The sequence below is a fragment of the Radiomyces spectabilis genome (genome assembly GCF_025331425.1).
Source record: "Radiomyces spectabilis strain NRRL 2753 chromosome Unknown BYT42scaffold_3, whole genome shotgun sequence".
Lineage (NCBI taxonomy): Eukaryota > Fungi > Mucoromycota > Mucoromycetes > Mucorales > Radiomycetaceae > Radiomyces > Radiomyces spectabilis.
Window position 1 is genome coordinate 724,744 of NW_026251928.1, and position 18,917 is coordinate 743,660.

Genomic DNA, 18,917 nt, shown 5'->3' on the forward strand with positions numbered 1-18,917 from the left:
TGCTGAAAAATAGGTTACAGTCTTTCACAGCAAACAGAGATTTACGCTACGAATTTGGGTCTCAAGGAAAAGAAAAAGGGTTCCTGCACAAGATCCATTTTTTGCCTCGCAGAAATGGATCCGATGCGCAGTCGTGCCGACCAGTCACCGGCCACCTTTGGTTTGGCTCTGTGTAACAGCGTCTAAAGTTGTCGCTTTTTTTTATTATTATTCTTGCTTTTCTCCATGGTCACAGGTTTTAGTGCCTCGTTTTTCCCAATCATTAGCTTGGCATGGGGAATCAGATTTCCAGAAAACGACATGACGGCAAAAGCAGCAACGGCAGCGTCGCCACCGGTCGGTCTACTTTAGCCGATGATGGGTTGGCCACCTCATCCACCTACAGTCAGCCCAAATTCCGCCTCGAGTATTGTTATCCAAATACACCCATCGAAACCAATCGGCAACACAATCAGCACTATATGCTTAAACACGTGTTTCAACAGAGTTACTTTGCTCCCGTCGATACCATGCTCGCTCAACCCGATGCCCACGTCCTCGATCTAGGCTGTGGTTCTAGCGCTGTTTGGACAATAGGTACTGCGGTGTTGTGGGGTGGCTTTCTTCCGGGTGACCGGATTTGGGAAACGTAGGTTATTGATCCGAAAATGGTTTGCGATAGATATGGCGTCGGATTTCCCTCGGGCGACTTTCTATGGACTTGATATAATCGATGTCTCCGAATCGCAAAAGAATATCCATGTTCCTTCCAACTGTCGATTTGAAACGGGAGACATCTTGGAAGGAATCGGACACGGCAATGAGACCGTCGATTATGTGCACCAAAGAATGATGTACAACGCATATCACGACGACGATATTGGCTGGGTGATGCAAGAAATCATGCGGGTGCTGAAACCGGGCGGCTGGGTAGATCTCGTCGAAGTACGTGTGGGAAATGAATGCACAGAAAACAATATGAGGCTGATATATGGATCTGGTTTTCTCATTAGGTCGATATTGTTCCTAAAAGAGCTGGTCCTCTTTTCGCTCAACTTTGTGACGGCTGTAAGTCTCTGAACTATCCGTCAAGTGGGATCCATACGTTTTTCTAAACACATGCATCTCGCTAGTTTATCAGATACTCCGCAAACGTCATAAACGCATCTATCACGGTCCTCGTCTCCGACGCAGCTTGAATGATGCAGGCTACATCGATGTCCAATGCGACTATGCATCGATACCCGTATGTTGGGGTGGTTACCTTGGCAAAATGGTTTACGAGGTAGGAAAACGAAAACCCGTTAGTCATAATTTTTTTTTCAATCTTGGCTAAAATGGAATGCCTCCGTGAATTAGGACTTGCTGGTACTTTCTCAACATATTGGCCCTCTAGTATACAATTATCTCGATATGGAAGGCGATTTTAGGCAGGCTCACTATGACGCATTTATTGACAAGGCCTTTAACGAGTGTGTGGAATATCAAACGTTCTTTAACATCCATTGGGCGTCTGGAAAGAAACCATTGGAGCCGGCAACGTAGCCTGTTGTCGGAACCGAACCCGAGATAAAAATAGAACAACAGGAAATTCCTCCTCTCTCTTACATTGTAAATTGTGAATTGTAGCATATTGTGCGCACACGCTTTTTTAGACTTTATACAATAGACATTGCATTAAAAATCACCACCATTCGCTTTTATTGCTTCACATTATCGGTTCATTGGACGTAGTCAGTTCAATCTAATCACTTCTTGGCTATTCTTATCGTGAAAATCATCTTTATGGTGAGATATACTGAAAACCAGCGAATTGGCAAAAGTAGATGGCCCAAACTTTGGACAGTGGATATCTTCCGTTCGCTGCATGGCAAGCCCATCGGTATGATAAGATTTTCTTTGCAGGGAACCAGTGGTAGTCCGTGCGCATTCACGACACGCGTGCCTAGGGCGTATGCACTCCTACTATTTTTTTTTTTCTTGACTCGGTTCTCCGTACCTCAAGCTTTGCTGGCTTTGCTGATTAGAGGGCTTTACCACTGGGGCCTTGCTATTTTGTTTCACAAGTGATTTGAACACAATCGCGTGCATTTTTTTAAACCCATGTACTATAGGTTGGACGTGGCTCAATGACAGTTTTCCATTTTTGGGACTGGTTTTGACCAACGAACTTTTTTGCATGGCGACTTTCCGACTTGTCGGGCCTATGGTAACTTATGCGCGGGAAATTGATTGGCTAGGAAAAAATATAGAGCAGCCAACATCTGAACTCCGTATTCCAAGTTTGGCAGCAGACGCAAAACTCAAACTTTATTCTTCTTTCTGCCACTACCTTTTTTACTCATCTCCATTTCGCAAGTTCACGATGGTGACCAATGGCAAGCTTTACAAGATTGTGAATGCGCGTGTGCTCATCAACCATGCCATTGTGGAAGACTCCTATGTGTGGTTTCAAGACGGGAAAATTGTGGATGGGTTCTCTGCGTTTTTCGCACAAGGTCGAGAACCGGACGAGATTATTGACGCTCACAACATGATTCTCGCCCCAGGATTTCTTGACGTCCAGATTAATGGATCGTATGGAATTGATTTTGCGGATCATGACAAACCGTCAGACCAACTGCAAGCTGACATTGACACCGTGGCCAAAGGATTACTGCAAGACGGTTGCACAGCGTTTTGTCCCACTGTCGTCACTTCAACGCCAGAAACTTATTCCAAGGTAAAATACCATTCCATCCCATCAACCGATGCATTCCTCTGTCTGTGGTTGGTTGGTTGGTTGATTTGTTCATCAACAGGTGATTGATGTTGGGTGAATTTTTCTTCTCATAGGTGCTTCCCTTGTTGAAAGCGCGCCCCGGAGATGCCGAACTAGGCTCCGAAATTCTTGGTGCACATGTGGAAGGACCCTTCATTTCAGAGGAAAAGAAAGGGGCGCACGATCCCGCCATTATCCAATCAGCTAAAGGCGGTATTGCCGCGTTCGATAAAGCGTACGGTCCGGAGCTTAAACACGGCGGCAAGACAGTCTGCATCATGACACTGGCTCCGGAACTCGAAGGCGTGTTGGACGTGATTCCGGATCTCGTCAAGCGAGGTATCACCGTTTCCATTGGTCACTCGGCTGCGTCAGTCGAGCAAGCCGAAGCTGGTGTCCGAAAAGGAGCCACCTTTATGACTCATCTCTTCAACGCCATGATGCCGGTAAGAAAAAAACGGGAATAGGAAAAAAAAAAAGAAGGCAATAGAGAAGACGCGGGCTCAATATTAATCCAATTCGCGGTCTAGTTTCATCATCGCGATCCGGCCATGATTGGTATTCTCGGTGCCACCGACCTGCCTCCGCCGGCGCAACCGGAGCGACATCCTCTTCCGTCGCTTACAGCGCCTGATCGCACCAAGCCCGATCCACGTCCCTTTTACGGTATCATCTGTGACGGTATTCACGTGCATCCCAATTCGGTCCGTATCGCGTATTACTCGCATCCCAAAGGTTGTGTCCTTGTGACCGATGCTCTTTCGGCAGCAGGATTACCTCCAGGATCGTACCAATTAGGCGGTCGGGACGTCGAAGTCCGTCACGGAGGCGCCTACATTAAAGGCACCGATACCTTGGCTGGAAGGTAAGCATCCTACCGAGGACGTCACAGTAAACCAAAAAAAAAGAGGAGCTAATTTTGTCGTTGTGACGTTAGTACCGTGACCATTGATGCTTGTGTACGCAATTTCCGTCGATTTACTCGATGTTCGGTGGTGGAAGCCTTGGAAGCTGCGACATTGCATCCGGCCCAGATGCTCGGCATCAAAGACCGCAAAGGCACTCTGAATCCTGGTGCGGATGCCGATATCGTCTTTTTGGATGACGACCTTCATGTGAAACGCGTGTTTGTCAGAGGACAGGAAGTCCAACTAGCGAAAAATGCAAAATAGAGTGTTCATTCGTCGACCTTACTTTTTTAAAAAATGAAAAAGTCATGTTGATATTTTTGAATACGTAATTTATGCAATATGTGTTAATGTCAATCAAAAAGAAAAAAAGAAGGGCAAGTAAAAGAAAGATAAAAAAAGAAAAGACGCGAATACAAGGTTTGACTATTAGTTTTCTTGTCTTTTGACGTGCCGGAATTTTCATTCCGTGTCTGGTGCTGGCAGTTGGGTTGTTGTGGACCTGAATTACGCCTATGGTTTAGTAAGAGCAAGAAGTCGACGATCGGTATAGCCTGACTGAGAAAATGAAAAGGAAAGAAAGTAATATAATTAGTTATTCCGCACTGACGAAAAAAAAAGGAGGGTAACGAAGCGTTCAACGTACACTCAGCAGGTCTTGCTCGCGCGGTACTCTCATTTGAAGCATGCTGTTGCCTTTCAAACTCTGTTTCAAGATACGCTTCAAGGAATCGTCGCCTACAGGTCGATCGGGATGGATAAGGTTGGTTATTCTTTTGAGTTCTGATGGCTAAGACTCCAGATACTCACGGTTCAAAAGACATTTCCACAATCCATCGAATCCTTTATACTGAAGTACCATTCCCGAGATCGAACCATCGTTAAACGACGCACGCAACCAAGCAATAAGAGGTTCAATAGTGGCATCCGCTAACATCCCATGATCATGTCAATCTCCGAATAGAAGGGGAAACGGTGCCATTTATCAGTATTGCTCACTTACGTGCCAATTGGAAATACAAGGTACGATTCAGCAGTAAATGATTCACTTCGATAATAATCCCGGCCGTGGCGGGTGCCGGTGTCGCAGGCGTCGTTGCATTGCTGTAAGATGATTGCAAGTCAGCTTTTCCATGCACTGGAATAAAAACACCCTCCCGGTGAAGAAAATACCATGAAGGCCCTTTTCTTTTTTCGCCCATTGCCCATCTCAAAACGCCAAGTCCCAGTTCCCTGGTCCTTTTTCTTTCTCATTCTGTCGGTCCCTTTATCCTCTTTTTACCATTTTCTCTATTTCAATAGCGAGTGATGGGTTTACCTATAGTTCAGTGCGTTCGAATCGGCCGGGTTAGAAGAAGACAAGTTATCGTTGGGCGAGGCTACGGAGGCCGTGGTAGGCGAAGCCGACGTCGTGGATGTATTGGTTGCTGCTGAAGGGGAATGGTGTTGTTGGTGGTCTGCCGACGAATTACCTGAAGCGGGTGCGAATGGAGTCGAGTTGGAAGCTTGTTGTAAGGAAGTGGACGGTGAGGTCGGCAGCGAGGGCGAGGGGTATGTTGAAGGATTGTTAATGGCATGTTGTTGTTGCGTTTGGTGTTGTTGTGGTTGTTGTTGCTGCTGTTGGTGTCGTTGCTGTTGCTGCTGCTGTTGTTGTTGTTGTTGGTGGTGGTGTTGTTGTTGTTGCTGCTGTTGCTGCTGCTGCTGCTGCTGCTGCAAGGCTTGACTGTTGACCAATGCGTTCATGCCTTCGATCAGTTTTCGAACCTCAGCCAGATCGTGGGCTGCAGCTTCGGAGCCTCTGTCCAACAAGTAGTTCATTGGGAGGAACACAAGCGAGGTAAAAAGAAATATAAAGTTAAATAGGGGAGAAGTTTTAAAGAATAGAAAAAGTAGGATAAAGGATAAGGAAGCAAAGCGATAGACAACGTCTTAAGCTTTTTTTTCAGGTTTTTTTTTTGTTTTTTCTTTGCTGGTCTTTTTGTCTTTCGGTGTCACCCTTTTTCTGCTGTGAAAGGAAAAAGCAAGTCCTCTTTTTTTTATTTTTTTTTTTCAATTCCCATCTCACCGCTTCTCCGGATTAAAACACCGGCCGCCAATAAAAAGGCGATATTATCCATAACATGCGACGGATAGGCAAGGTCATCGTCTTCTTCCACATTATTTTCTTCCTTCCAGGCAACATCTGGCTTCCGTAGATATCTAGCAAACGGTAATTTGCACAGTAATTATGGAAATGGGTCATGGCGGAATTCGCCCCTGGACACAAGATTAGAATACTGCAATCTATCACTGACCTGTTCCGCATGGGTCTCGTCACTATTGGCCAAGACACTGATTTATATCATGAGCTCATATTGCTAAACAACCCACTCTGTCACTTGCAGATACAAGTAAAGCTGGTAAATAGTCTGGCTGAGGCAATATAATTGCGATACACAAATTTCCCTATCAATATCAACTACTCGAAATAATTATAAATTTAAACTTTATCTGTCACTGCAAGAATCATCATCTGGACCATGCTAAAGTCTTATCGAATTTTACATTTTTGTAACGGCATAAACATTCAACCTTTCATGTTCACTGAATAATGTAGGCGACATATTGTATTACTATGGATTTCACCGTTGTACTTCTTGCCACCTTGAAATGCACAACAACATTTTAACCTACTTTTTCATTGCCCGCATTGGTTCAGCAGTTTCCGGCCTAAACCAAAGCAAGCAAAATTGACTCTCTTTTTGCTTCTGCATAGATCCTTGTTCATTCCTATGAAGCATTAATTGATCTAAAGACACGTCGCCATGACTATTCTTCTTCGATAATATTGTGAAACAAGGTATACTTTATTTGATATAGGAATTTAGACTTCAATAAATGATTATAAAGGAACTTATAAAAAAGGATTCTATGGTATTACAAGTAGGACTGACGTATCATAGAATATCAGTGAAAGAGGACTGCCCCAACCACCATGAGCAGGGTGAATCCCATCGCAGGTGCAAAACCTTGGCTGGCCGTGCTCTCGTTGGGATCCGTTCCTGGTGCTTGGCCTTCGGCTGGTTGGGCCGGTGTGACACCCGGCGTAGGTTGCGTAACAGGGGAAACAACCGAAAGGGCTGTAGACGATAATGACGGTACAGAGCCGGACAGAGACGTGGCGGATGAAGGTGTGGGCGTAGGCACGACAGCCCCTGGATCTAACGGCGACGCAGTAGCTACAGGCGAGCTGGAACCTGTTGGATCATTGGAAGCGGCGCTCGACGAAGCATGGGATGGAGATTCAGGAGGAGACGTTGCTGAAGGATCCGAGTGCGTTTCATCTGAATCGTTGGAAGAATCCTTGCCGTTGGAGGAATCTTTATCCTTAGAGGAGTCCTTGTCCTTCGATGAATCCTCGGACGGACGCGCAGGAACACCAGGCCAATGGTCATCGATACAATTTGTATAGCATTTGGTATCACGTCCACATGCCAGAATACAATCGTTCGTAGTCAGCACTACAATCCATCCCTTGTGGGTAAGCCTTCAAGTCTATAACATGATCTCAGCAGGCACTTACCACAAGTTGTTAAGCAGCCATTGTCGGAAGGCTTGCAATCGCAAATCGCTTGAACCCATCCAACGCTGTTCAAGACAGCAAGAGTCGCCAAGATAACACTCGAAGAAAACAGCTTCATATCAACAAATACAAGTGCAAGAAAGAAATGGAAAGATTGTAGGATGCGAGTTCTTCACTTATCAGAGAAAGTGGTATTTATATGTTATTCCATATTTTCATTTTAGATTGCTTTTTTACCTTTTTCACTTTTTCGGGGAAATTTGGTATGCGCGTCTGCGTAGGGTACTTTGCGTCATAGTTCTTTTGGTTGCACGGTTCACCTCCATCTGACATGATGTCCACATTGGGTTATCCCCATGAACACACCAATCAATGGCCCAGTTTTGGCTCATGCCAAAAATAAACACTCAAGGTGCAGTAGCATCCAATTCCCAGGAAGCATTCCATGACGGTCCTTTTACCTTACCTTAAAGTCAACGTGGCATGGAACAGATGAGTTTATGTTGGTATGGGATCAACCGTAAACTGCAACCACTGTAACATGATACAGTGGGACCCAGCCATCATAATAATTCAACGTTTAGATCATTGTGACCCCGATTTGGAAGATTTCGATTTCACCGCATGTTCTGCTTCCACATTCCAAACTCGGAACTTCTGCCGAAAAAGATGATGTATACATCCTTCTTTTTTATTCCGCCTTGCACCGTATCAGCACAGAATCGAATGTTTATACATTTTTTTCTTTTCTTTCTTTCTTTATTTATTTAGTTGCACAAAGATGATGTAGGTGAAGAGTGGAGTAGTGATGGGGATTGGATTTCTTTTTTCTTTTTTTCTTGTTCAGTTGATTTCACTTTATTCGGTATTATTGTCATGTATCGGAAGCTGAAGATGCAGCCGAATGAATGACCTGTTTCATTTTCGCTAATCTTTCTTTCAAAGCAGACACTGATTGAGCTCGGTCCGATTCACCATGAAGGGAGCTTCGCAATGACGAATAGGAATCCTGTACCACCATTTTCTGTAAGCTTTTATGCTATCCCGTTTTTCTAGAATAGTATTCCTAGCACTTTACCTGATTTAACGGCGACATCCGTCGCGAAGGTAACGAACCATACGTAGGCGAGATATCTTGTCGCTGAACACCGGATTCCCCATGCATGCTTGAGCCACCCACGCTGGACCCATTCTCCTCGTTCGGTGCACTCGTCTCTGTTTTATATCCAAATTTTTGCTGTAGTTTTAACAATCGTTGCTTGATTTCCGCCGCATCGTCTATGTCAAAATCATCAAAGGAATAAACAGCTGTTATATTGGATGTTCTTGCATTTTCTTGTATGGGTTCAAGCGCTGCTTTTACCTCCTCCGTAAATGCTCGATCGGTCGCTCGCAGGTGACCGCAAGCTGTCAAGGGATTGTCGAGGGTCCTGATGCGCGTTGTGTGTGGCCATAGGGGAAATTGCCATGGCCGAGGCCATGGACGTATTTGGAGACGATTGTTGGCTGTAGTCCTGGGCTGCCGCGGTATGAACGTTTGCGCGTAACTGATTGTCTTCGGCAGCCAAATTGCTTAAACCACGTCGAATGTAACTCTGGAAATAAGTACCAGTCTCACTCAGATATGCATTCACTTTGGCTTCAGCACAAGGGTACTTTTTCTGAAACTCGTAGAGTTCAATGATACCCTAAAACAACAAAAGAATCATGTGAGCTGCATGTTCCCCATTGAGCTTGATTTTTTTTTCTCTCTCTCTCTCCTTCTTTCTATCTTTTTTTTTTCTTGCTTTTGTTGTTGTTGTTTTTTCTTCCATAAAACCTCGATGGTCGTACCTGTTTTGTTTGATCTCGTGTCCCAATTTTCGCAAAGATCGGTGTCAGCAAATTGTTGGCTTCATAATCGGAAATCATTCGAGGTCCGTCGTTGGGTTCGTCAATTTGCATCGGTTGCACTTGATGGCTGATCACCGGGGAATGCATGCGAGGGCTCTGACTCGTTCCCGCTTCCGGTGTTCCTGCCACTTGCACCAATCCTTCACCTTGACTTTCTCCCGATTGCATCGAGGACCCGGAGCTTGTTCGCATCATACCAAAGCCGTTGGATTTCACCGAAGCCATTGACCCCGGTCGACTAAGCGAGGAGTTGCGAGAGTGAGCGTAAAATCGATTGTCGCCGGCAGAAGCATGTTGAAGTTGGGATCGAGGCGATGCTTGTGAAGCTTGTTGTTGTTCGGATCGTTCATTCTTTCGTCCCGCATCCAACATATGATGCAAATATGGGTATACGGCGCTCTTCGACGGATCCTCAATCAAGGTCAAATGATGATAGATCGATTCGCCTAAACAATTGACCAGTTCAAGCAACATGGTTCGCACGGTTCGTAAAGGCAGTTCACCCAGAGGCACTTTATCTGCCGCACGCCGTTTCCATTCATATGGTGGCGTCATGACAAAGAATTTGTTGATATCGTAAATCAGTTGATCAGGATCCAACATGCCGTTACGTAGATTCTCCTGGATAGGTTTGGCCAATTTCCACAAACATTTCATAATCAACTCGCAATATTTCGTTTCCTTGCCCGTCGGTGAATCGCCTGGTCGTAAACTAGCCGACGATGAACTCAGAATAGACAAGAGAGCACTAAGATAGAGATGGTTAAAAAAAAACTGAAAAAAGACTGAAATAAATAGAAATAAAGTGTTGGTGATGAGCTTACCTAAACATGACATTGCGCTGACTGTTCTCGAGGACTTTGACCAGAGTGACATTCAGTGCTTTGGAGAATTGCATTCCGGATTCCAAGGCCAACATCTTATGATCCAGCAATCGATGCGCGAGTTCCTGCAGAAGATGGGAAAGAGCATCCTGTGATACCACCGAGGCAAGATCGCGATTAGCGAATAACACCACGAGCGCATTCACCAGGTATTTGCACAATCGCGTTGTCGTAGGACTTCGCGGATCCACCGCCGAATATGCTAGTCGGACTTGCAATGTGATGGCATTCACTAAATTGTTCACATCCGGCAAGATCAACTCTGGTTTCGAAGACAGTAACTTGTCGAGCTGTTTCAGCGCTTCAATGCTCGATTGAACGTCGCCACTAGTGATTTGAGCAATTAAATAATCCACGATATATTCGCGACGATCTTCTTGGAGCGCTTGTTGGAAAGCTTGATGTGCAGCTGATCGTTGAGACCGCACCGATCCAGTCCCAGTCATTGTACGCTGATCGCCCCGTTGAGGCGGATCCAAATTTTGACCGTAGTCGTCCGTGACATCTTCCATGGCTTCAGGTTCGTACGCTGGTGCTGCAGGGCTCCGCTGAACTGGAGCTGGTGCTTGCATGGCCGAACGCGGTTTGCCAATATGGGAACGACCCGGCAACTGGTTCACAAATGGTAACTCGTCCACTTCCATTTCTTCCGCTTCCTGACGCAAACGCGCTTCCTTTTCCGCCGCAGCAATCACGCTAGGTGAAGGTTTCGTGCGCTAAAAAGAGAAAACAAAAATACACTCTCGTTCAGTCCACGTCTCTCTTTCAATATCTCCATGACGTGGATTAACCACTTACCTTTAATCGTTCTTCAAGCATTCCCTTTTCCTTTTCACCCAGTCGACTGACGTATTTCATGACGGAATCGCCAATCAGAATATATGCCTGAGCAATAGCATTCAATGCCGCGTTTCTGACACCTGCATCGCGATCTCCAATATGGGTCGCAATCAAGGGCAACGATTTGTTCGCAAGCATGACCGACATGCCATTGCGTTGAACAATCGCGCCTACCTCTTCCAGACATTCCGCTCTTGTCTTGGCATTCTTGGAATTGGCCGCCGCGTCCAACAAATAATTGAAGAGCTTGCTGGCAGGATAAATGCGACAAATGGATTTGAAAATCGCGCGCACCCGCGCACGCATCACTTCCTTTGGATCGCCCACCTGTGGAAGGATAGATCAAAACAGTGAGTTATCCTCTTGTCTAACCCAGTAAAAAGATTCGGCACATTGTTCTTACCTTGTTGATAAGGAACGGTAAGAATGATACAGCTTCGTATTCCGTGAGATGGTATCCTTCCTCATCCAAGACGGTGACCAGATGCTGAGTTAGATCAAGACTCTTGATGAGCATACTGGTATTGGTATCAAAGAATCGGATCGTCAAGTATTTGAAGATCAAATCGGCATTCGCCAAGTAGCGCTGTTTCACATCGGCGTAATCCAAACCGTATTTTTGCATGGCATATTCCGGCGTAGCAATACAATCGTCCAACAGGGCTAAACCACTGAGTCGATCTTTCTCCGCATACTGGCTTGTACTGAACATCAGACTGCATACTTCAGCGCTCATGTTGGCTTCGCAAAGCGTTCGTAACGTATCGATAATGTCGCTTCGTGGCGTATCAAACTGCCATCGGTTCTCTTTTTTCGCTCGCACCAGTTTCGCGCGTGGATCACTAGTGGTAACAGGACACTGGCCCTGAGCAGGCGTATTCGCCGAAGACGAGGCGGCGTTGGCGGCAGCAGAGCCGGTCCCGGTCGTTCCCGTACGTGGCGTCGGTAACCCCGGCCGTTTGCGAGCAATGGATTTAATGCGGCTGGCTGGTTTTTCGTTCGTATTGGACGCGGAAATCGTCGATCGTTTCGCTTCGGTGGGGGGAGTAGCGCTGGTAGCGGATGCGGCTGTCGCCGGTCGACTACTTGTTGTAGCCGTACCTCGAACGGCTTCCACGAATGGCAAGACAGTTTGTCGTTCCGTCACCTTGAGATCGGCCGCTTTGTGAAGGACGGCATCATAGCCTACATTGGCCACAAGTGCAGGAAGGCATGCTTGCGCTGCTTTTCGAACCTCGGCATTGCGATCCTGCAAACATGAGAAAAGAGGCAAAATGAGCGGCGATAAATCACCGGTAATGACGGCGTCATCTTTGAATACGCCCGTCAACAGAGTGAGCAGTTCTTTGCGCAATGTCGGTGAATCGGTCGCCAAACTTGTAGCAAAGGTGGAGATCAATGGTTCCACACCGCATTGTTTCTGAACCGTGTCCAAAGCAGCCACACCAGCCGCTCTCACATTCGCCTTGTTGTCGGATAACACAGCGGTCAACGGCCCACCCAATGGCTTCAGATATTTCTCGAAAGGCTTGCCCATGGACACCGCCAACAAGCCTGTAATATCCACCGCCATGATTTGTAGATTCTTGTTGCTGTCGTTCAATCGTTGCTTGAGCACACTCGCAAAGTCACCTACACACCATTGTTTCAGCATCATTTCCCAGGTATCGGTCTGGTCCTTGTCTCTTTTTCATTTTCATTCCCACACTTACCCAAGTTTGGTTTGATTCGCTTGTTGGCGCCCTCAATGATGGCCAGAACCTTTTCCAATCCTTCTTTTCGAATCTTCCAGTTGCTGTCATTGCATTCCGCCGACGCTTTAGCCAGCTGACCCGAAATATCCACTCGAGGAAACAATGAATCCAACGCATCGCTATCCCCTCCAGCTGCCCCAGCGTCGGTATCGGCCTGATCAAATCGGCATCGTCATACGTATATCAATATGAGAGTAGACCACGTCAACAAGTTTGGTTTCTCATCACTTACCGTCGTCTTTGTTGGCTGCGGTGGTTCCATTTGTGCCACTTTATCGAATTCGGCTTCAATGATAGCCATCAGGGCTGGTGTCACATCCTGAACAAAAGACTTGACCTCTACGATAAAAAGCAATATACAGTCAGTCCTTTGATTCATTCCTTCATTGTCATTCCTCCCCTCTCCTTGCGGGGGTTTCCGTGCAGCGTTTACCTGGTCCAATATATAATCGCAAAGCACCCAAGACAGTAACCGCGCTGGTTCGCACAGAAGCATTGGTATTGGCCAACGATGTCTTTAAGAAATCAATCAAGTCTCTCACTTGAAGTCCCGCAATACCGAAATCCATAATAGCGGAATGGATCCATATTAAAGAATCGGCGAGGATTTTCGGTGACTTGGCTTTTTTCCATACAGGATACGACAGTGAAAACACAAATTGAAGCGACGTTTTTTCGGCAAACATAATCAAACATTCTCCCGCCGGCTTTTTCAGTTTAATGTCACCTAATTTCTCCACGAGCACTGGATGCCAAAAATATTAAAATCCACGTACGTCAATGTCATACATGCTCCAGAATTCACCACGACCTACCTGGAATAGCAATGGCGGCGGCGGATTTGGTAAAATTGGGGCACTTAGTGGCCAACAATTGCATAATACCAAACATTTTGCCCATGACCTGGAAATTCATTTCCTTCCCACCGGGTTTTTTCGACAAGCAACGAATGACAATTTCCGGTTCGATGGTGGGAGCATCCACAGTATCGAAATGGGTATGCAGCGACTCCATGGCCGCTAATCGAACCTTCCACTGACTTTGACCCAGGTCTTCCCAGATTTGTGGTGGAATAAACTCCTCCACTCGACTCTCTGCTTCTTCCGGTGAAAATCGGTATTTGACTTCTTCGGGACCGCTGGAAGGAGGCAATTTGGCGGCGGCCATTTTTTTAGGTGCTGCAGCAGAGGCAGCGGCGGCCGGTTTAGGTTTAGCCGAAGTCAATGTGGGCTTTTTCACACTACTACCACCACCTAAACGAGCCGGAGGTTTTCGTTTGGGAGGCGACAATGCCGCGGCATTATCGACCGCCATGGGATCGTCAACGGAAGCCGTGCTCAAAGACGATGATGCGGCCGGTGCTGGAGCTGACGGTTTGGGTTTTCGGACAGGCTAAAAAAGACCGAGAATTTAAAAACTTTCATCCAAGACATCCCACGGAAAAGAAACTTACCTTTGATGTGGGTGCGGCGCGTTTGGTCGCCGGAGGAGGAGGAGCGGGCTTTTTCACGGGAGTCGCTTTGACTTTGACTTGGGCCTTTTCAAAAGCTTCCTTGATCTTACCCATCTTGATATCGTCCAATCCATCGGTGTACGGTAGCATGGGTTTCTCACCCACCACTTTCATGAGCGTCCCCAAACCTTCGGCACTGGCTTCTCTCGCATTTGCATCTGCATCATCCAACGTCTTTACCATCATTTCCGCAAACGCTTTGATTTCGGGCTTGCTCGGAGGCGTACGGATCTCTTTCAATCGCTGGGAAAGCACTTTAATAGATTCCGATCGCACTTGGGGATTCTTGTGTTTTGTTGCCGTCGCAATATCTTCAACGATATCGCCCAATGGAACCGACGCAAACACCGCATTCAACGCTTTTGCCAATTGTTCGAGAATCGCCGGTTTGCGTTCTTTTAGTTTTTCAACAATGGGCGGCGTTATCTTTATCCAACAATGAAATATCCCCCAAAAGAAAATTGTCAGGTCTTCGTTACCAGGGGCATGAAAGAAAACAGGTTGTCAATCACTTACCACTCCTTTAAATTTGCCAAAATCTTGACGTAATCCAGTGGCGATGGCTTCTACACAGTTGGCTGCGGTACCCACAAGCAAGATGTTGGCATCATTAATACGCTAAAACGATATTGGTCAATACCGTAGCTACATCCTCGTTATTCTGCCGGAGAAAGAGATCTTTTTGGACTCTTCTTTTGTACCTTGGCAAGCGCGCCCATGAGCTCCGAGTAATCTTTATCCATGATTCGGGGAGTTTTTGTACTTTCCAGTAATGCATCCAGCGCTTCTCTTCGTTCCTGCCATTTTTTCGATGCCTGATACGTGGATGCGGATGACGATTAGACATATGAAATCCGGTGTATCCATCGTGTTGCTGTAGTGAAATATTTGTTACCAGTAAATCGTAAAAGTTGGCGGGCAATTTGCTAGTAATGTCGACGGGATCCGCCAGGTCATATGGATCGAGAGGCTCTTCTTCCATAGGTTCGCCATGACCATCTTCCTCTTCGCCTGCTTCTCCTGTAAAGGAAGATCACCCCACTCAGTTTTTCTTGCGCACGCAAACAAAATAAAAATCTAGCTGTTTACCCATTTGAACTTCTTGTGGATCCGGCTCTGCGGCAGCGAGGGCTTGTTCCGATCGCAAGAGCCGTTCGGGTTTCGGTTTGTCGTCGCCAATTTTGGCAAATGCTTCTTCAAGCTCTTTTGTTTGAACCGGTTTCAAATCGCTCAGATAAGAATTGATGGCAGTCCGCAACCAACGATACAATTCTACGGTTAATGCAAAGGTCTGATGAGGAATCAGTTCGTTAGATCACTGTAGCCATGTTGGCATCCTCCTTTTATCATCATGTTGTGCGTACCTCGGCTCGAACATTCTTATCGACGTGTCCAAACAGTTTTGGTAATACTTTCAAGATAGGCTTGGGGCTGACGACCTTGATGCCAAACTGTCTGTAGCATGATTGCAAATGTCAGATGATTTGTGTTACGGCGTCGCTTGGAAGGGGTAGGAAAAATTTCATTATCCCATTTCTTCCTTTTTTTTTTTACCTGACTAATTCTCTGAGGACCACCACACACTGGGTCACCAGTTTCGGTTGTTTAGCCGATAATCCAGGAAGCACCAATTCCTAGAAAGAAAGAGTGAGAAAAAAAAAGTGATATACAGTTTGGAATCGGCTGATAAAACGTATAAAGATGCCGCCCGAGTAATACGTACAACCACTGGATCCGCCACATCGATTTCGACATAAAGTAAGATGATATCAGTTGCTTTTTGCTTTGTTCCGGCTTTAGCTGCGCCCAAACATTTCTCCACGAGGGCGGGAATGAGGGTTTCACGGGATCTAGAGTACGATAAGAAGAAATACAAAATAAACATAGGTGAGTATTGCTATTGTTGGTGACGGATCCTTTTTCTTTTGATGGTAATTCGTCGTCGCTTTTGTTCCTGCAGACGGCCCAAAAGGAAGGGAAGACGAGTGCGAAGGATGGTATTTTGTTTGTACATACGCTGCAGCATTCGGCGCGTTTTCCACATATTCGTATACAGCTTTTAGACCGGCTTCTTGGGCCACGGCGTTGGCATCCGTGGCCATTTTCTTGAGGTACTCTTCATATGTATAAAAATCGGCATCGTTGTCAGTTTTGTGAAATAGGTTAGTCAACTCGTCGTAGGCCGATACGCGCGCTTTCCACAACTGCAGTAAAAAGATAAGACGGTCAGAAAAAACTGATTTTATTCAAGGATTCATGGTTCCACTGGGAATTGGGTGTGGCATGGGTTGCAGCAGGACGGGTTTGGGCATACCTTGTGCTGAAGTCTGTCCAGCAAAGGAAGAGATTGGAAATCCTCTCCTGATGCGTCCATTGAAATGCTTTATACTTTCAATAGGCGGATTCTGTCAGTATCTATTGTGTGTAACTGTAACTTGCAATGGAAGAAAAAGGAAAATGAGAGGATGTGGATGAAGAAAAAAAGGTAAAAAGAATCACAGCTACAGGAAAGCTGCAGCATCCAAGGGTCGAAAACAGGTGGGGTTTTTTTCAGGTCCAGTCGGAGTTGTCCCGACGCGGAAATTTTGGCACGTCGCGCTTTTTTTTTCGCCGCGTCACTTTTCTCTCTCTTTTGCTTGACTTTTGGTCGTCTCATTCCCATAAATGTCCAAAGCACGATAGGCTTGGATTATAATCTACTCCTTCTTGAATAAATAGATCAGTGGAGATGACAGTGAAAGGTGGTTGGGTAAGAGGGTGATTCCCCATTTTCCTTCTACTCGTCTTCTTTCCTCCAGTTTCACTTTTACGTTCCCGCCAGCGCTACCCACAAACAAGTTGGTTCACTCGCTTATTCAACCAAGTTGGCCACCATGAGCATCAGGAATTCTATTTATATGAAAGATAAAAACTAGGAGCTTCACTTGACAGAAAGCATGAATTTCTGTATTTATCTGGAAAACGAATTGATTCATTGATCGCGAAAGACCTCTGTTTTCCTGGCAATCCCGAAGGATACCTGTCCCGCAACGATATCATGGATTATAACCGCATTTTCATGGTCATAGCTCATGATCGAGTTCATATAGCACATTTTATAAGCCCTTGTTTTGGATCACACATTAGATTATCGATTACTATTCATATAGGTAATGAAGGAGATTGAGACGAGAACGAGAAAGATACCCCATCTGAAGGTGCTATTTCCTATGCCTGCACGCGAGAAATTGATATTTGCAATAATAACTTCTGTCAAATCCTGGTGACAACAATTGCTGTCAGCCATGTGGATCAATGGGATGGTCTCGGGTCTTTTTTTTTGTGATTGTGTTCAGAGCTTTTGCCTATGCTTGTAATGACGACAAACAGCAGGAAATAACGGCGGCAAAGAAGAAAAACAGTGCACAGATCCACATAGGCACCACGATGACCAAGTGAGCTTAGTTGTCGATAGAACAAACTGCTATAAATAGAAGAAATGGGAAATCTCTTTTTTTTTCAAGGGGATGGCCAGGGGAGCAAGGGCTGTTGCACGTCTCGGTGTGTCACAGCAACAAAAGGGAAAAGGCCGTGTCATTGCCACGAAGGGTGAATGTACCGAGATTAGAAGACCTCGTTTTCTTGCCGTTGAGCTCATCCTGCGTCCAGTGGGCATCATGCCATAAATTCATTCCTTACGACCTGAGAGGAAAAATTGCAATCCTCTTTGACGGGATGAACAGTGTACGTGCGAGCCGTCTGATGATGCATTGGTTCCATCATGATGAAAACATAAACAAACTGTGTGATGAACCGCATCCGATGCATAACAGTGGTCAATATATGAAATTGAATTACTCCTGCATCAATCCATGTCACAAGATAAACATCGATGAGAATAATCATTAGCCTTTGATGAAATCATTATCTCGGTTCCATCAAGGTTTATAAAACAGGTTTGACGGTTGGTCCTTTTTTTTTCATTGTTGTTCTGTCGGTTTACCCATTATCTATTCGAACTATGTATCCTTCAGTGACCGACTGGATTGTCATTGGTCTTTTCTCGGTCATGTCTTTTTTCTTCTCCGGAGTTTCCTAAAAAAAAAAGAAAGCTCCCGATACTCCTGTTTAGCCAAGCAGAAAGATGGAATTTCACGTTGTGCTTTGCTACTTTGTTGGTAACGGCTTCTAATTTTCCCTTTCCAAGTATCACTGTAAGTACAAAGCCGAAATGGAGGTAGCGCATCGTGATTTATTCCTTTTTTCTGAATTAGCTACCGACCCATCTCAATTCCGAATCATGATAACCGGCAATTGAAAAGAAAATAAGAAAGAACAGGGGCGGGGGGCCATCCATTACCAGAAAAAGCGATAACTTTTTTGTATGGATCCATCAAAGCATATGGTATCCGAGCTACGATAAAGCATGGTGATTTGGGAAAAACGTTACAATAGTGAAAGCAGGTTTAGAAGTCATGGTTACTATCATGATCTCACCTCGAGAACAGACCATAAACACACGGTAGCGTGGATGGATGGTTCCATGCACCTAGTTGCATATGGGTGGGATAGCATTGCAGAGAGTTCTTCCTTTTTTCTGGGTCTATCCATGTTACAAAAAAAAAGTTTTTCCGTGGCGACCATATGGGCTTGATCTCTTGAAGCACATGTGGTTCGAAAAATAAGCATTGCATAGAGAGGAGGTGCAACACAAGGGATCAGAAAGAAAAAAAGAAAAAGACATCTTTTTTTTCTCTTTTTCTCGCGGGGCGGGGGAAGCAGGAGATGTATAAAAAAAAAAAAGGTGCGTTCGATTGAGGCGAAATCCACGAAAGGGTGACAGC

At 45.6% G+C, this 18,917-nt stretch overlaps 5 protein-coding genes across 5 annotated transcripts; 2 read left to right on the forward strand and 3 right to left on the reverse strand.

The window, feature by feature from the left end:
• The first annotated feature begins 60 nt into the window (after positions 1 to 60).
• BYT42DRAFT_559297 (S-adenosyl-L-methionine-dependent methyltransferase) lies at positions 61 to 1,673 on the forward strand. Its single transcript, XM_051567105.1, has 5 exons — positions 61 to 576; positions 662 to 924; positions 993 to 1,047; positions 1,113 to 1,264; positions 1,339 to 1,673. The coding sequence occupies exons 1-5, from the start codon at positions 273 to 275 to the stop codon at positions 1,522 to 1,524; spliced, it is 960 nt and encodes a 319-aa protein (XP_051426027.1). The 5' UTR covers positions 61 to 272; the 3' UTR covers positions 1,525 to 1,673.
• Positions 1,674 to 2,344: 671 nt separating this feature from the next.
• Positions 2,345 to 3,912, forward strand: BYT42DRAFT_491496 (uncharacterized protein; the record flags this gene model as incomplete). The annotated part of the gene is made up of 4 exons (XM_051564084.1): positions 2,345 to 2,645; positions 2,834 to 3,186; positions 3,271 to 3,605; positions 3,678 to 3,912. The coding sequence occupies 4 exons, from the start codon at positions 2,345 to 2,347 to the stop codon at positions 3,910 to 3,912; spliced, it is 1,224 nt and encodes a 407-aa protein (XP_051426028.1).
• Positions 3,913 to 3,962: 50 nt separating this feature from the next.
• BYT42DRAFT_226758 (uncharacterized protein) lies at positions 3,963 to 5,699 on the reverse strand. Its single transcript, XM_051562607.1, has 5 exons — positions 4,967 to 5,699; positions 4,652 to 4,752; positions 4,459 to 4,578; positions 4,295 to 4,386; positions 3,963 to 4,206 (listed from the first exon to the last, which is right to left on the reverse strand). The coding sequence occupies exons 1-5, from the start codon at positions 5,464 to 5,466 to the stop codon at positions 4,162 to 4,164; spliced, it is 858 nt and encodes a 285-aa protein (XP_051426029.1). The 5' UTR covers positions 5,467 to 5,699; the 3' UTR covers positions 3,963 to 4,161.
• A 793-nt stretch (positions 5,700 to 6,492) lies between these two features.
• Positions 6,493 to 7,657, reverse strand: BYT42DRAFT_559306 (uncharacterized protein). The gene is made up of 2 exons (XM_051567106.1): positions 7,211 to 7,657; positions 6,493 to 7,148 (listed from the first exon to the last, which is right to left on the reverse strand). Exons 1-2 carry the CDS (start codon positions 7,326 to 7,328, stop codon positions 6,595 to 6,597), a joined length of 672 nt encoding a protein of 223 aa, XP_051426030.1. The 5' UTR covers positions 7,329 to 7,657; the 3' UTR covers positions 6,493 to 6,594.
• A 136-nt stretch (positions 7,658 to 7,793) lies between these two features.
• BYT42DRAFT_559309 (armadillo-type protein) lies at positions 7,794 to 16,649 on the reverse strand. The gene is made up of 20 exons (XM_051567107.1): positions 16,409 to 16,649; positions 16,111 to 16,298; positions 15,818 to 15,944; positions 15,649 to 15,728; positions 15,459 to 15,549; positions 15,184 to 15,385; positions 14,990 to 15,114; positions 14,796 to 14,909; positions 14,611 to 14,712; positions 14,035 to 14,520; positions 13,397 to 13,973; positions 13,015 to 13,326; positions 12,814 to 12,920; positions 12,540 to 12,735; positions 11,231 to 12,459; positions 10,786 to 11,154; positions 9,928 to 10,703; positions 9,044 to 9,851; positions 8,574 to 8,898; positions 7,794 to 8,488 (listed from the first exon to the last, which is right to left on the reverse strand). The coding sequence occupies exons 1-20, from the start codon at positions 16,466 to 16,468 to the stop codon at positions 8,277 to 8,279; spliced, it is 6,486 nt and encodes a 2,161-aa protein (XP_051426031.1). The 5' UTR covers positions 16,469 to 16,649; the 3' UTR covers positions 7,794 to 8,276.
• Between the last annotated feature and the right edge of the window lie 2,268 nt (positions 16,650 to 18,917).